This window comes from Astyanax mexicanus, chromosome 19 (genome assembly GCF_023375975.1).
Source record: "Astyanax mexicanus isolate ESR-SI-001 chromosome 19, AstMex3_surface, whole genome shotgun sequence".
NCBI classification, from domain to species: Eukaryota; Metazoa; Chordata; class Actinopteri; order Characiformes; family Acestrorhamphidae; genus Astyanax; species Astyanax mexicanus.
Window position 1 is genome coordinate 34,155,835 of NC_064426.1, and position 16,883 is coordinate 34,172,717.

The 16,883-nt window shown below is 35.6% G+C and overlaps 1 protein-coding gene across 2 annotated transcripts; it reads right to left on the reverse strand.

Annotated features, from left to right (window-relative positions):
* Nucleotides 1–356: 356 nt before the first annotated feature.
* baiap2l2a (BAR/IMD domain containing adaptor protein 2 like 2a) lies at nt 357–16,638 on the reverse strand. 2 transcript variants are annotated; one of them, XM_049468208.1, is made up of 14 exons: nt 16,403–16,638; nt 14,704–14,779; nt 14,180–14,266; nt 11,222–11,283; nt 10,940–11,011; nt 10,755–10,835; nt 8,111–8,242; nt 6,200–6,334; nt 6,022–6,079; nt 3,791–3,998; nt 2,946–3,011; nt 2,693–2,849; nt 928–968; nt 357–671 (listed from the first exon to the last, which is right to left on the reverse strand). In XM_049468208.1, exons 1-14 carry the CDS (start codon nt 16,454–16,456, stop codon nt 593–595), a joined length of 1,308 nt encoding a protein of 435 aa, XP_049324165.1. In that variant the 5' UTR covers nt 16,457–16,638; the 3' UTR covers nt 357–592. The 2 variants fall into 2 exon arrangements, with proteins under 2 accessions (XP_049324165.1, XP_049324164.1); XM_049468207.1 differs by having other exon boundaries at nt 2,693–2,852.
* Between the last annotated feature and the right edge of the window lie 245 nt (nt 16,639–16,883).

Consider the following 16,883-nt stretch of genomic DNA (forward strand, 5'->3'; position numbering starts at 1 on the left):
ATCTTTTTTATGCTTGTTATGAAGCATTCTGCCATAAAACATTGAAACTACACGTTAATCTAAGGTAATATAGTGCTTGTTCTGCCATCTTACCGGTGATTCTCATACACCTACGCTCTGTGTGGGTCTGACGGTAAGTTCAAACTGCAGCGGCCACGGTCGCTTTGGGCAGTGGGAGGCGGAGCGAAAAACGCTTCGTGCCGCTGCAGTGTGAACTTACCGTGAGGGGTAGGGCCAAGGGAAGAAATGGGATTGGACCTTAGAATCGATTTTGGGACATTTTAAATCGATTCTGAATCGTAGTAAATGAGAATCAAGATTCTTATGTGAATCGATTTTTTGGCACACCTCTAGTTATTTCCATTACTCACACTCTATTATACAAGGTCACTTTATGATACAAGGTTATTTCTACATTTCTATAAATTATAGAGCCCCTCCCCTCACAAATGTGCTGCCAAAACATTGATAAAATCTAAATTTAAAATCCTTGAGTCATATCTGAGCTAATCTGTTACAGCAGTCACATTATTGTCTCATCATGAAGCAGAATGTGTACAGCGGATTTACGATGTGCTGCAGTCAGACAGATTCATCTGAATAAGCGAGGAGCTGATCTGTCATTGGTCGTTGTGGGTTTCAGCTTCACTGTTGCAAAAGGGTTTGTGCCCCTGCAAAAAAATGATTAAAAAAATAACATTAACAACATGATTTATTATTTGATGCTTCATAGTCTGGATGACCTCAGTATTAATTTATAATGCTGGAAAAAAAATTATAAAAACATTGAATAAAAAAGGTGTGTACTGATGCCATATTAGAACCATTTTTGCATTAGAGGAACCTTAAATACACAGCTTAACATCAGTTGACATCACTTTACTTCACTCTAAGGCATCAGTCAAAGAACCATTTAAAGCTTCTTACCTGGGGAAAAGTTCAGGTCGAGGCATAGTGTCTTCTTGTCTCTGTAGATTAAAAGACATACTATTAAACATTGAAAGCATTCCTCTTTTTTAATAGTGTATTGTAGTTCTAACTTATCAGAAAACTATAATGACACACCAAATCTGAAGGTAGGATCCAAAACAGCACACCACTGTTATATATAAAAACTACAGGGAAACCTATCATGCCAGGATGACACACACAGATGCACACACACACACACTGACAGACCCTCAGCAGCTGGAGCTGCTCCCCTCCATCCACCAGAAGGTTGGCTGAGGCGTCATGGAGAAGAGGACTTTACCACAGTGCCTCTGCTGGTCAAATTAGGGAACTACAACTTAATATCTCCAACATCATGTTTTACACTTTTATATTATGTTGGCCACATACCAACACAAAATAGCATTCTTCTGTTCTAATGGTATTTAATAGTTCTAACTTATTAGGAAACTACAATGATAAGTTAGAACTACAAAACACCAATACCATTGTTGAAGTGTATGTTGAAGTGGTTATTGATAACTAGAAACCTTGGAAGTATGGAAATACTAAGAATTTATAGATATAAGTGAGCATTTCTAAGAATTTGAGGATAAAAGAAAAAGTACTAGGAATTTCTAGGTAAAAGTGAGCATTTCTAAGAATTTTAGGATAAAAGAAAAAGTACTAAGAATTTCTAGGTAAAAGTGACAATTTCTAACAATTTAAGGATAAAAGTGAGCATTTCTAAGAATGTATAGATAAAAGTGACCATTTCTAAGAATTTAAGGATAACAGTGGGCATTTCTAAGAATTTAAGGATAATAGTGAGTAATCTAAGAATTTGAGGATAAAAGAGAAAGTGCTAAGAATTTAAGGATAAAAGTGGGCATTTCTAAGAATTTAAGGATAAACGAGAAAGTACTTAGACTTTCTAGATAAAAGTGAGCATTTCTAAGAATTTGAGGATAAAAGAGAATGTACTTTCTACACTGTAAGCCCGGATAAATTGAGTTCACTTAAAAAAAAATGTGGAAACAGGTTGTCTTAAAAAAGTTAAGTAATGAGGAATGAAGCTTGAGTTAGCATAAATTAAAACATCAAGTTATTACAACTATTGAAGAGCTTGATTTATTTCTAAGGTAGCCCAGGTGGAATCAATACACACTGATGGTGAGTGTCAGAAACTGTTGGACACACCCAGTATGCAAATAGATTGTGACAGAAGCCAATGGAAAAGAAGCTGCCAATGGCAACAGACTAAACTCAGTTATTATAAGTTGGTTTAACTCAAATATCTCATGCTTATTTTCCCACAAAAGTTCAACTTACTCAAAGTAGTTGAGTATTGCTTAGAAATATCCAATTTTATGTAAAACAGACTTAAATCATTTGAGTTCAAACAACTTCTGGGTTTACAGGTAAAAGTGAGTATTTCTAAGAATTTAGGGATAAAATTGGAAGTACAAAGAATTTATGGTTAAAAGTGAGCCTTTCTAGGAATTTATGGATAAAAGTGGAAGTACTAAGAATTTATGAATAAAAGGGAGCATTTCAAGAAGGTGTGTAATACACCTATATAATATATGAGTTTAACACTTTGAACTAAATTGCTGAAATAAAGTTACTTTTTTTAATGATATTCTAATTTTCTAAGATGCACAAGTAAATGTTTTTTATATTACAGTACAACATGCAAAATATTGTTACATATTCAATTACATTAAATTATGCTGATTCAATGTAAGTGATCAAAGCTTACTCTGCTTTCTGATGGAGTCGGTGTGACAGTTCTGGATTCGATAGATTTTGTTTGTGATGGAGGTGGTGGAGCAGGAGGTGGAGCGACGCTGCTTCTGCTGCTTGTTGATTGGTCGAGAAGGTCACTCATGCTGCTGCTGCTTCTGAGGGAGCCGGTGCTGCTGGAAGAGAAGACAAGGAAGGAAATCTGGATTGTATATAAAGCTAATAGTGGCGGTGGTGTCAGGATTGTTAGACTTAAGATTGTGCCTTACCTGGAGGCAGGTGGTCTGAGTGGGTCTTCAAACTGTCCAACATATGCAGCAGGAAACCAGCCCTGACTGGAAGAAAGAAACTTTATGTGTACTGATAATGGAATTACAACTACGCTAAATTTAAAAACTGTCCACTAAGTTTCTGAATCAGTTTCTCTGATTTTGCTATTTATAGGTATATGTTTGAGTAAAATGAACATTGTTGTTTTATTCTATAAACTACAGACAATATTTCTCACAAACTCCAAATAAACATATTGTCATTTAGAGAATTTATTTGCAAAATAAAATAAAATAACAAACATGCAGAGCTTTCAGACCTCAAATAATGCAAAGAAAACAAGTTTATATTCATAAAGTTTTAAATGTTCAAAAATCAATATTTGGTGTAATAACCCTGGTTTTTAATCACAGTTTTCATGCATCTTGGCATGTTCTCCTCCACCAGTCTTACATGCTGCTTTTGGATAACTTTATGCTACTCCTGGTGCAAAATTTCAAGCAGTTCAGTTTGGTTTGAGGGCTTGTGATCATCCATCTTCCTCTTGATTATATTGGTAAAATCAAAAAAGTCATTTTTAAGTGGTCTCTTATTTTTTTCCTGAGCTGTATGTGTCCAAATGTTTGTGTACACCCCTTTTATTAAATGTATTTAGCTACTTTACGATGCACAAGTATTGCCAGAAGAATAGGGCTCTCTGTAACATTTAATAAACATCAGTCTATTGGTACCAGGCTTGGTAAACACCCAAAACTTTTGTCCATATTGTGTACATATGTACAGTGTATACAGTATATATATCATCCTAATGTTCAAAAACAGCAGTTTAAGGGTCTCCTCTCACCGTGAGGAGCTTTCAGCACGGCCATACAGCCAGCCGTTCCGCGGTTCTGGCACAAGCACTGTGACCACTTCACCTCTGGAGAACGACAGAAGGGTGGGGTTAGAGGAGGGCGGGTGTGGCACCAACGCTCGCATCATCCTGCCTCCTCCCAACCCCAGAGAATCTCCGAATGAGCCGGAGCGAGAGCGGGTGGGCTGTGGGGAGGGACCTGGTGAAAGACAATAAGGCCGTATGTGTTGAGTGCTTTAAGACTTTACACTGCAAAATTTACATCTTAGCAAGTCAAAATCTCCTAAATTTAACATTAATATCTGAAATTTCTCATTTTTGCATTGCTGTCATTATTTTATAAGAATATTTTCTAACAAATGTTTCCTTGTTTTAAGGCATCATATCTACTGAAAGTGTATTATTCTACTGGCAGATGTTTTAGCTTGTTTTAAGCATTATTTCCTAAATTAAGCAAAATTATTTGTCAATACACTAAGAAAGAATACATTTCAGTAGATTAAATTACCCAAGAATGTGAAGGAAGTTTGAAATAAGTTAGTAATTATAATACTGCTATAATACTTATAAAATGCCAAATATTAGATATTTAGACTACATTTATTTATAAAACTGGACTCTCAGCCCAAATCTCCTCCTGGGCATATTTAGATTGGATCCAGATTAATTTTAGGTAATGTGGACAGACAGAAACTACAAGAAATCAGAGACAAGCCACATTTGGAGGTGATTTGAAATGTGATTACAATCAAATTTGTACGGATGTGTCTCAGTCTGGATTTAAACATGTATTTTTCATCACTCAACCAACAATGACCTCATTAAAACCAGAGTGAAGTAAGTGTGTGGTCCAAGACAAGCACCAAAAGTTCCTCCAAGACAAGCACCAAAAGTTCCTCCATTACTAATACCAAGTTCATTACCACAGCAATCCACTTAGATAAGTTATTCAATCTTCTCAACAGATTCGAGTTGTATCTTTGTTGCATTGTATATATTTGATCCGGTTAGTTCTGGTTTCACACTGCAGTTAAGTGAGTCTCTCTATGCTTTATATTAATTGGTTTAAAGAATGTTAGTTATGAGTTCAGCGAGTTGCTTTGCCAGGTGTTGTGACCAAATCTTGCTCTCTGTCAGAATCCGACTTCCCTTCATGTACACTGTATCTGTTTATAAATAAAGGTTATTCTACTGTTATAAATAAATAAATAAATATATTCCCATACTGTTTGGGAGTTTGTGTCCATACTGATGCATGACGCCTGTACGCCAAGCGGAGTCAGATTTCGGCAAAACACCAATTTTTTACTCTTTTGGTCGGCCAACACTCTTTTTCTTTGGTCCGGACTGTGGTTTGATGCCCTTTTCACACCTGCTATGTTGCCTTAAACCCAAACTGAGAGGTCCGAAAGTCCAGATTAAACAATAAAGACTGGGGTTTGAGAGATTCTGTCTACAACAAATTGTGCTTTCTTTAGGTTCTCAACTGTCTCACTCCCTATCCCCCTATTCCTCTTTACAAAAACACTCCCTAAGGTCACGACCATCAACCCCCCCAATGATGATACCCCAAGTGCCCTCACTTTATCCCTTCTAAACTCCTGTTCTTCCTCCTCCTGCACCCACCTGCAGTGTTTCTAATGTATGTAAGGTCCTACCAAAATGTTTTAGTCAGTCAGACGGGCAGAGAGAGAGAGAGAGCAACAGCCAACGAAGCTGTGCCCGTGTATGATTTTCGGTCAACTCTGAATCTGTCTCCTGATTTCTGAAAGCAGGTGTTGTGCTGAATTCAGCACCCCCGCCAGGAAAAGCACCCCCTCTCAGAAGTGTGCATGTTCTTGGCTTTAACTTTTTTTAGAAAATGAAAATACCCAAGATGCTGTTTTAAGCTACGCTGACTACTAAGAAATAGTCAAAAATAGTCATGTCACCTGAGTGCTTTTCCTGGAGGGGAATACTGAATTTGGCAACATACTAATACCGAAATCTGCATCCCCACCATGAAAGGCATCCCCTTTCTGTCTCGGCAGCACGTATGCATCGTCTTCTTGATAAAAGCGCTTTAAATTTACTTACAAATACTCTCCGAGAGGGGGTGCTATTACTGGCGGGGGTGCTGAATTCAGCACAACACCGGATTTCAAACAGATTTTAGGAAAATACAATTGGAGCACCAATGCAGTGTTATAAGATCTATTGCTTGCCCTGTGTAGCTTCCTCACCTCTAGAGGGCACTTTGCCTAATGACTGTTCTGCCCAATTCCGGGTGTGTTCATCAACCTGAGAAAGAAAGAAGAAATCAGACAGATCATACAGATACATCAGTTAACCAACTATGCAGTCAAGTGTCAAAATTTAAAACCATTACTGATAAGTATACTCAGTGATGGATCTTCTAACCATGTTGTCCTCCAGTCTGGAGCTTCTAACTGAGTAGTTGTCTTCCAGTCTGGATGGTGTGCGCGGACGAGACACTCTGGTTTGATTCACTTGATCCCTCCATCCCTCAGCTCTCTGCTGCAGAGCACCCCCTGTCTTTGGCAAAAGGCATGACCTCATTTTATCCTCAACTACAGAGCAGGTTAAGAATTCATTATCTTGTTTAATTCTGAGTTTAAAAAAATAACTGTTGGTGTGTAAGACCCAAAAATGCAGAATGAGGGTATGTATGAGTTAGGCTATCACTATTGACTGTACTAGTAATCAAAAAACTTGCCAAAGTTTTAAAAATGAAATTAAAAGGCAAAACAATCAAAATTACTATAACAATTTATACTTAACATTTTAAAGAGTTTTCATAAAAATTAAAAGTAAGATGTTTAAATACGATTTGGGTCATTTTCATATGTGATTTTAGATCTGATATGTCTCCAATTTATGGACATTAATCATGGCTGTGAAGGTTCAGATATAATGTTTTTTATTCTGTATTTATGAGTTTAGTGCTGTTTTTTTTTTTTGTATGCCTGCAGTTTCAAGGACAAATTTGCTCACATTGCAGGCAGACAGGTGAAGATCTGACTACTAAATCCAATCTGAGCAAGAAAAATAATTAATTGTAATATAAATGCAACTTAAGAGTGTATTTCAGACATTTAATACAATCATACAAAACGCTATCAATCAAACTATCAATCACCAGTTTATTTCATTTTAATGTTTTTTTTGTTTTCTATTATACTAGGTTAAGTGAGTAATTGTGAGAGAGTTGTTAGTATGAGTATATCAGTAGGTACACTATATGCCCATAAAGGACATCTGCTTCTCCAGAGTTGCTTTTAAAATCACAGGCAATAAAAAAAGTTTGTTCTTCCCTTTTGCTGCAGTAACAGCCTCTATTCTTCTGCAAAGGAACAGTGCTGTGATTCGTGATTTACGATTTGATGGCATTCGGCCATGAGAGCATTAGTGAGATTGTGCATTAATATTGGATGATTAGTTATAGATCAAAAATGCCACTGCAACTTGTCCTGGGTCTGGCTGAAGCTCCAGCACTGTAGAGAAGTCAGTCGCACTGCTTATACTCCTTTAGCTACTGGACAGCTTTGGGTATTGGGCATGGTAACTTTAGACTCATGCATTGCTGATCCAGAGAGTCCTGTTATATTGCAAATACAGCTCTGGAAAATAAGAGACCACTTAAAAATTATGAATTTCTTTGATTTTACCAAATTGAAAACCTCTGGAATATAATCAAGAGGAAGATGGATGATCACAAGCCATCAAACCAAACTGACCTGCTTGAATTGTTGCACCAGTTGTAAAGGCATTAAGTTACCCAAAAGCAGTGTGTAAGACTGGTGGAGGAGAACACGCCAATATGCCTGAAAACTGTGATTAAAAACCAGGATAATGCCACCAAATATTGATTTTTGAGCTCTTTATGAATATGAACTTGTTTTCTTTGTGTTACTTCTTTGTATTTTATTTTTTTGTAAATAAATTCTATAAATGACATTAAGACAATGTTTTCCGTAGTTTATAGAATAAAAGAACAATGTTCATTTTACTTAAACATATACCTATAAATAGCAAAAACTGAGGTGGTCTCTTAATTTTTTCCCAGAGCTGTACTTTTTGTAGGTGGTTTAACGAGCAGGGCATGCACAAATAAGTACCTGTGTCAATAATGGTACAATAGAAAGTTGCTGAACTCACTTATTCAAATGAGTGTCTGGATAGTTTTGGATGTATAGTGTATGTAAGGCTGGTCAGATTTAAAATGAAGATCTATGAGGATCTATGAGGCTGTATGCAGCTCTATGGTACTGAATGCTGTCATTTAAAGCAGACGTTGAATTGAAGATTTACCTTGTTCATCAGATATACGATAGACTGAGTGAGGCCACAGTGTTTCTCTGCAAGGAAGCGATATCTCCTCTCTTCTTCCTTCAGTGCCTCTCTCTGACTGTCCCTCAGGAACTGCACATATTCAGTACTGTCCTATACACACACAAAATTATATACTTATTATAATACTTAACACACACACATGCATCATGCATGTCAACACCAACATCAGGAACATCTTACTCTCTACTTTTAACACTTTCTTTATTAACATGGGAATATTTAGTCATACTTGTCATTATTGCACATGTGAGGGGTGAAAGTCTAATCTCACAGTGAGCGTGTCTACATGCACTTCTTATTCTGATTGGAAACAGATTATTTCTACAGGTATCTGATTATTCAAGTAGTCATCTGAGTAAGTCTAAAAGTCTGCTAAATCTGATAGGGTGAGCTGGGTTTTAGCTCAGTAATCAGATTTCTCAGAGCATGTAAACTCTTAACCAAAGTATTCACAGATTTATGCATCTGCACATGCACAAAAACAGATTTTGGAATAGTTGAAAGTGAGTTGCATTTAATACAGCACCCTCAAGATGATCACAATACACTTTAGGATCTAAATCCTTTAGGAATTTAGGAAGGATTTAGATAATCTTCATCTTCTGAAGATTAGCTTGTGTGTTTTGCCCATAGACTATACTATATAGCTGGACAGAGCATCGTCTCTCAAAAGTGAAGTCACCACAGGTCGGGCGCCCCCTGCTGTTCGGTTTCAGAAAGCTGTGTAACCCCACCCATCCCCATAGGTTTTAATAGCAAAACAGACAACTTTCGATCACGTTTTTTCCAATATACTGTAATTCTACCTCCATTATTTAAATGCAACAGCTAGTGTAACCTATGCTTATATTGTTAATTTTTTATATCCCCACATAATTCGTTTTTTAAAAACGTTATTCAGCTCTATTTAAAAAGGTGTGGTTATTGTAAAAGGGCTGGTTATGGGTGGGACCAATAACAGAGCGTCAGCTCCGCTCTGGAGCCTGTGACCTCGAGGCAGCCCTCAGGGGCGGAGTTATTTAAATATGTCTCTCCAGTCTTTCTCCCTCCTCTGGTCTCTACTGCACAGACTCGGGTCTCAGGATCACCAACATGGCGGAAGATTTTGGCTTCATTTTCATTAAATGAATGGGAACGGCGACACGGCGTCCATCTTTTTTACAGTCTCTGGTTTTGCCATTTAGCACAAGCTAACACTAACTTGGTAAACTCTCAGCATAAGACTGGGGCATGGCCAGAATCAGCTTATATGCATAAAAGTGACAGAGCCCTTAAATAGCTTATTCTAAAAGGGACTGAAACTGGCAAGAATAGAACTTCGTAAACATGTTTGGTGTAGCCAACAGACCTATTTTAACTTGTGGAAAAAGAGGTACAATACATCCCCTTTGAGTGACTTTGTGAATGATTTTTCTTTTTATTCTTAATAAAGTCTGCTTAAGAAATCTAAAAGAGAGAAAGTATTTTTTTGAGCACAGTAACCAGATTCCTCAATACATGTAAACTCTTAACCAGAGTATTTTTGGGTTTCTACATCTGCGCATGTGCGAAAACAGACCCTGGAAAAGTTGAAAGTGAGTTCTATTTAATACAGTATCTGTGAGATGATCACTTTTGGTGCAACGTGGAAACTAAAGGATTTAGATAATCTTCATCTTCTGAAGATTAGCTTGTGTGTTTTGCCATTTAGCACAAGCTAACACTAATGTGGTAAACTCTCAGCATAAGACTGGGGCATGGCTAGAAACAGCTTATATGCATAAAAGTGACAGAGCCCTTAAATAGCTTATTCTAAAAGGGACTGAAACTGGCAAGAATAGAACTTCATAAACATTTTGTGTAGCCAACAGACCTATTTTAACTAGGTACAAAACATCCCCTTTAAGTGACTTTATGAATGAAAAAAAATGTTATTCTTAATAAAGTCTGCTTAAGAAATCTAAAGGAGAGAAAATAATTTTAGCACAGTAATCAGATTACTCAATACATGAAAACAGACCCTGGAAAATAGAAAGTGAGTTACATATAACATAGCACCTGCGAGATGAAAATGAAGGATCTAAATAATCTTCATCTTCTAGCTAATGTACAGTCTGTTTAAATTGTGACTGACACTATGATGTGTTAAAAAAAAAGCCACAACATGAATTTTGGGTTTTACATGATGTTTACATCTTATTGCTGTGTTTCATTCTGTAATTTTAATTGCTAGTTGCAAAGCAAAAACCTGAATATTATTATTATCTGACTCGTGTAAGTCAGGCAATAATCTAATTGGGCAATCATATAACCCAAATTCAGGTTAACATATTAAAGTGTTCTGAAATAATCAGATTATGTAGTGAATGTTAACACACTAGATTACAATTTTCGAGGAAATAATTCAGAAATATTAGTTAGGAAAAAATACACAATACACCAAGACTTTTATTTGGCAAATAGACGCAAACGTTATGTCAAACCTAATAAATCATAATAATATGTTCTAATAAAATAGATCAAATAATTACTGGTATCAGATTCATTTTTACATCCCATACCAACATGCACACAAATGCACAAAAATGCACACACACACACACACACATGTATGTAGATTTACCTGTACGCCTCCTCTCCTCAGTTGTCTCTCTAAAGCAGCAGCCTGGTTTCTCACCTCCATTTCATACTGCCTCCTGCTGCCCTGGAGGCCAAACATCAACAATGACATTTTGTAATGAATCACATCACAATCCTGATATTCTTAATATTAATTTTACAATAAGAACAAGTGTAAATGTGACTGACTGATACGTAGTCTTTGTCCAGCCTGACGTTATTCTCCATTTCCTGCAGGACGTCATTATGGAACCAGCGAAACTAAAGTAACCACACACACACACACAAACAGACAGACACACACACACACACACACACACAAACAAACAAACACATACGCACACCCACACACAAACACACACACACACACACGTTATTATTCATCACAGATAATTTATACACATGCAGAATAAAAGAATAGAATGGAAGAATACGAGAAAAAGAGAAAAGAAATGAAGAGAAATAACTCACCACTCCTTCCAGCTCACTGGTGAGTCTCCTCTGACTCTCTGAAATCTGTATCAGTATATCACCTGCCAGAACACACACTGAATATTTATACTGGTTCTGTTACAGATCAACAGCACACCACACATTCACACACCCAAACACAAACCTGGTCCAAAATGGCTTTGATTATTCCATCATATTCTATTAAAACTTATTTTTTTCTATTTAAAGTTATTTTAAAAAGATTTAAAGAAGATATGAGGTTTTATCCACCAGCAATGATATACAATGCATACTAGGCATACATTAAATACATATTGGGGATATTATTATTAAAAAGAAGTGTGTATCTTAAAAACCTTTTATGTTGTTCTTTTTATTGTATCAAAATGTCATGGAATAAAATCCTGTGGCTCATCTTTTCTGCATGGGTACATGGGTGTTATAGTTAAATATATTACTTTTGTACACTTCTGTGTAAAATGTGTATAAAGTTGATGTTCCAATATACTACTACTACTACTAATAATAATAATAATAATAACAACAATAATAATAATAACCACCACCACCACCACTGGTCAACAGCCTCAGAGATCCCACCTCTCACGGAGGTTCCAGGACTCTCCCAGATTTGAATAGAGGCTACTTAATGCCTGCAAATTACATATAATATCCCGAAAAATATAATTGGTCTCTGCGTGGTGGATTAAATTACTAATTACTGCAGAAAGCATGTTTAGGTGAGTTTAAACAGGGTTTACTCTTTCATTAACATTGCTAACATTAGTTAAACTGACTGGCAAGGACTTAATGAGCTGCTGTACTCTATCCACTCTATTAATCAAATGCTATATGTTAAATTATATGTCATATTCTATAGTAGTAAGTAGAGATTAAAATATTAAAGTGAAAAAAAGTAAAAAAAAAAAAATATATATATATATACATTGTTTGTGCCTGTGCGTCGAGGCCTTAATGCTACCACCCTAAAATACGTTTTTGCAGGGTGGGATGTCTGCAACCCCCTGACTTGATCTATATATATATTAATTTTTTATTAATTTCCAGCAGCACATTCTCACTTTTATATGTGACATAAGAATAAAGCCTCATCCTTACAAAGTGTAAGAACCTGTGTGTGTGTGTGTGTGTGTGTGTGTGTGTGTGTGTGTGTGTGTGTGTGTGTGTGTGTGTGTGTGTGTGTGTGTGTAAAAGGCTTTTAAAGGTTAAACACACACAGTGCAGCTGATGGTCTGTCATCATTTATAATTTATCATCACAGAGCAGCCTGTGTTACCTGATAGCACAACATTGAACACACATGAAGGCACACACACACACACACACACACACACACACACAAAGACCTCCATTCTCCATTACTCATTATTTTTTCTCTCTGTCTATTGCTCTCTCGCTCTTTCCTACTGTTATAAATGTTACACAACTTCTTCATATTACATATTTCACATCCATCAACTCTACACTTACACACACACACACACACACTCTAAAGCATTCCTGAGTGGTGTGAGGTGGTGTGTGAGGTGCAGTGGGAAAAGAGCAAAGTGCAGTGTGTATAATAAATTCAGATCTGTATCTGCGTGTGTGAAGGCCATAGCCTACAATTCAGCTAATAGCAGCAATAAAGCGGGTTAGTCAACACAGAACTGATTTCACATTGGTTAATGTGGCATGGTTTAGTATGCCAGTCTTTCTCTCTGGTAGCAGGATACAGGAGAGTTGAAAATGTCAATATAATGGCAATATATTGTATAGCGTATCTGTGCTGTCACAAAAAACCTTGTATTTCTACTTTTGACATAATGTGAATATGGCAGTTGTTCCTTAGATTGTGTTGGAGAACTAATAATATATTAAAAGGAATTAAAACTTACAAAAATAGAAGGTGTTAAATCTAACCTAATACTAATTTACTAATACTATATATCCGTAAGAAACCATTAATCTGGTATAATTTAGTAAAACAGAATAAAGTAGAAGTTTATGTTTTATATTTTTTTGAGATAATGTGAATCTGACCTCTGGTGAATCTGTAAACATTGTGTCAAAATTGTACAAACGTAATTTGCTATATAATAGTTTTTCATTAACATTTATTAAATGTTAAGAATATACAGCTCTGGGGAAAAAAATGAGACCACTTAAAAATGATGAGTTTCTTTAAAAATAATGAGTTTCTCTGATTTTACCAAATTAAAAAAAACTCTGGAATATAATCAAGAGGAAGATGGATGAGCCATCAAACCAAGCTGAGCTGCTTGAATTTTTGCACCAGGAGTAAAGGCATAAAGTTATCCAAAAGCAGTGTGTAAGACTGGTGGATGTGAACATGCAGAGATGCATGAAAACTGTGATTAAAAACCAGGGTTATGTCATCAAATACTGATTTCTGACCTCTTTAAACTCTATTTTCACCTAGGAATGGCTTAAAAAAAGAAACTGAGACTTCTGAGCCCATTCCCTAATCTTACTAAGATGCTATTGAGTGATTTGAAAAAGCCTGTGCAGCAAACAATGCCTCAAAAATCACACAGCTGAAAGAATTCTGCATGGAGGAGTGGAAAACATGTAACTGAAGATATTTAAGCTAAATTGGGGAAAACTATAACTGTGTACATTTTTGATTATTATATCTTACAGCCTATGCTTAAGTCAATTTCTAAATATTGTTCAATTCAGATATCCACGTGTTTAAATATATTTAAAAAGACAAACGTTCTGATAGGGATAATTTTAATAATTGTGCAGTTAAGACCAATACAATTTTGTTTGGGAGATTGCTTGATATTTGTTTTACTTTTTTTTCAATAGCATCAATATATGTAACATAATTCTAATATATAATAGTCACAAATGTAATATAATAGTCACAAATGTTCTGTAGAAGGTGAACACTTTAGTCAACTGTACTCCTTTATGCTCAGCAGCGTGTGGAGAGAGATAAAGCCTTACCCAGTAGACGAGACGACATGGTCTGCAGGGCCTGCTCTCCTATCTTAGCAAGAGCACTGTAATAGGCTTCACTGGTCACAGCTAGAGCTACACACACATATATACACAAAATACACCATTAGCATTCATAGCATTCATTATTACACTCTGATATACTGTAGTCAATTATTTTCCAATCAAGCAAAGACAAACAGTTTCCTCATTCAGTATCAGTATAATAAAATAAGCCTGGATTTTTCAAAGCAGTGATAACAATCTGATGCGGTTATATTTAGGTTTATATGGCTATATCAAAGATAACGTAAATGAGGCATTATTATCTACTATTATGACGCACAGAAAGTCGTGGATTATTCGGCTGTTAACGACCATGATTGACCGGTTCCATGTTGAAGAGCAATGTCTCATCCAGGAGGCCAAAATCCAGATTCTCTCTCTGTACCTTCCTTCTTCCTTTTTCTCTTTTATCCATATTTAACTCTGCACGAGCTGAACACATCTCTTATTGGATAAAGCTTCATTACCTTGGAACGCCTGAATGTAGTTATTTCCCAGAGTGATCAGTCTCTGTAAGCTGGGGTTATACTGGTCCATTAAACTCTGAGACAAATAAAGAGAGAAAGAAAGTGTTGTACATGTTAGAAATGGCATGATGCAAATGTTTCCTTTCCTAATATCAATACTGAAACCTTGAGTATTGTTCAATTCTTGTGCCAAGTTAATATATTTATTTATTTTTTGATCTGTTAAGCTTTAACTGCAACAAACTCTGTACATAGCCCCACAGTTCTGTTATTTTCTCCCATAATTACTCCCATATTACAGCTGTAGAAAGCATCAATTAAATAAACCCTTAAACAGAGCCCTGTGGGACTCCACACAATGTTTTCTGTATTAGAACAAATAACTGAATAATAAATCCTGGGTTTTCAGTTAATAGATGTTAAAAGTTAATTAGTTAGTTAATTGTTAATGTTTTACATATTTTTATTATTTTTATATACATATTGTTTTTGTGTTTTTGGCTAAATTTAGTGATGTAAACAGTGTTGCTACTGCTCAGAAGTTCAGGAGGTTGATTACTTTCTATTTATCTATTTATATGGAAACATATGAAAATATATTAATTCAATATGGATACTCTTTGCGTCCCCCTCTCCCTCTTTTCCCTGTCTTTCTTTCTCTCACTCTCACACACACTCTCATACATGCATTGCTGCTTCTGGGAAGTTTTCCATTTTTCCTCTTCTCTCCCATTTAATCCCCCATTTATCTCCTTGAGGAGATTAGTTCCTTCTTCATTTCTCGTATTTTGCATTGATGTTTGTGACTTTTTTCAAATTCAACTGCTTCTTAAAAATAGTTCACAGCGAAAACCCTGTGTTTAAATAATAATTAAAAAAACATATTTAAAAGTAAATACTGTAAAATCCCATTGTGAGTTTTTGAATGTCCATTATAAGAGGTTTAAGTGTAAAGAAGGAAAGATTTTGCGATTGATTGTGATTAATTACAGCAAATTGTGTGATGAATGATTAACTTTTTATTGCTCAGCAGCGCAAGTTGAAATCTAATGTACTGCTGTACAACGAGTGTAAAGTAAGTTTTAAAATGAAATTACTTTTACTTTACTCTTCTTAATAGAAGCAATTAACATTGCTTTAAAAAAGCTTTTAAATGAACATCTGAAAGTAAGAGACTCTCATGCTAAAACTACCCAAACATCCAGACGTTTTTTTTTTTTTTTTTTGCTTTATTGTCATTTACTTGTGTTAATGGTCATTTATTATTTATTATTTATCATGTTTATCATCATATAATGTGTATAATGTCTGACCATTATTAACTGGCTACAATTACTATCAATGTATTATTTGAAATTAAGTTTGATAAACTGACTGATTAAGTGATTGAATGATGAAGGTGAACAATGAACAATAGAGTTTCAGTCATACAAGTATAACAATAATTTACAATACACGGAAACAAACACTTTAGTTAATTAGAGCTGTGATGTTCTATAGTGTATATCACAGTACAGTGGGATTATGGTTAATGACAGTTTAAAATAAATAACTCAAAACGTATTCCACTGTTTATACATGGTTATAAATATAATGCATTAAAGACATTTGTTACATTGTTGTAAAATATAAACCATTTCAACCCAATAAGTCAAAAGGTCAAGAGTATTATAAACTGATAAACAGGGTTTACACTCACCATGTATATCCTCAGAGTGGAGCGGTGTAACTGGTCACTGTTTAATCCCGACATCCTGCTGCTGATCAGTTAATATAGCAAAACAAACCAACAAATAAACAAACGAATAAACAAACAAAGCCTTATTAACAATTAATACCCTCCCAATATCCTTCTGCTGTGTTTGTGAACTGCTGCTGCCCTCTCAGCATGTGTGTGTGAGTGTGTGTGTGTGAGAGAGAGAGAACTATTGACACGTCTGTGAGCTCTGAATTATTGAAGGGAGAAGGGCACTAAAGGTGTGGGTGTGGTCTTAACCACCTGGCACCAACAGAGCACTCCATTTTATAGTTATCATGATTCTACACAGACCAGACAGCTGAACTAAATGTAAATGTTAATTGGCATTTTATATTTTTGATCATGTAGATCATCATATTGTCAATTACAAATTATTAGTAAAACTAAATAATTGTTTGTACAGTTAATACCGACCTTACAC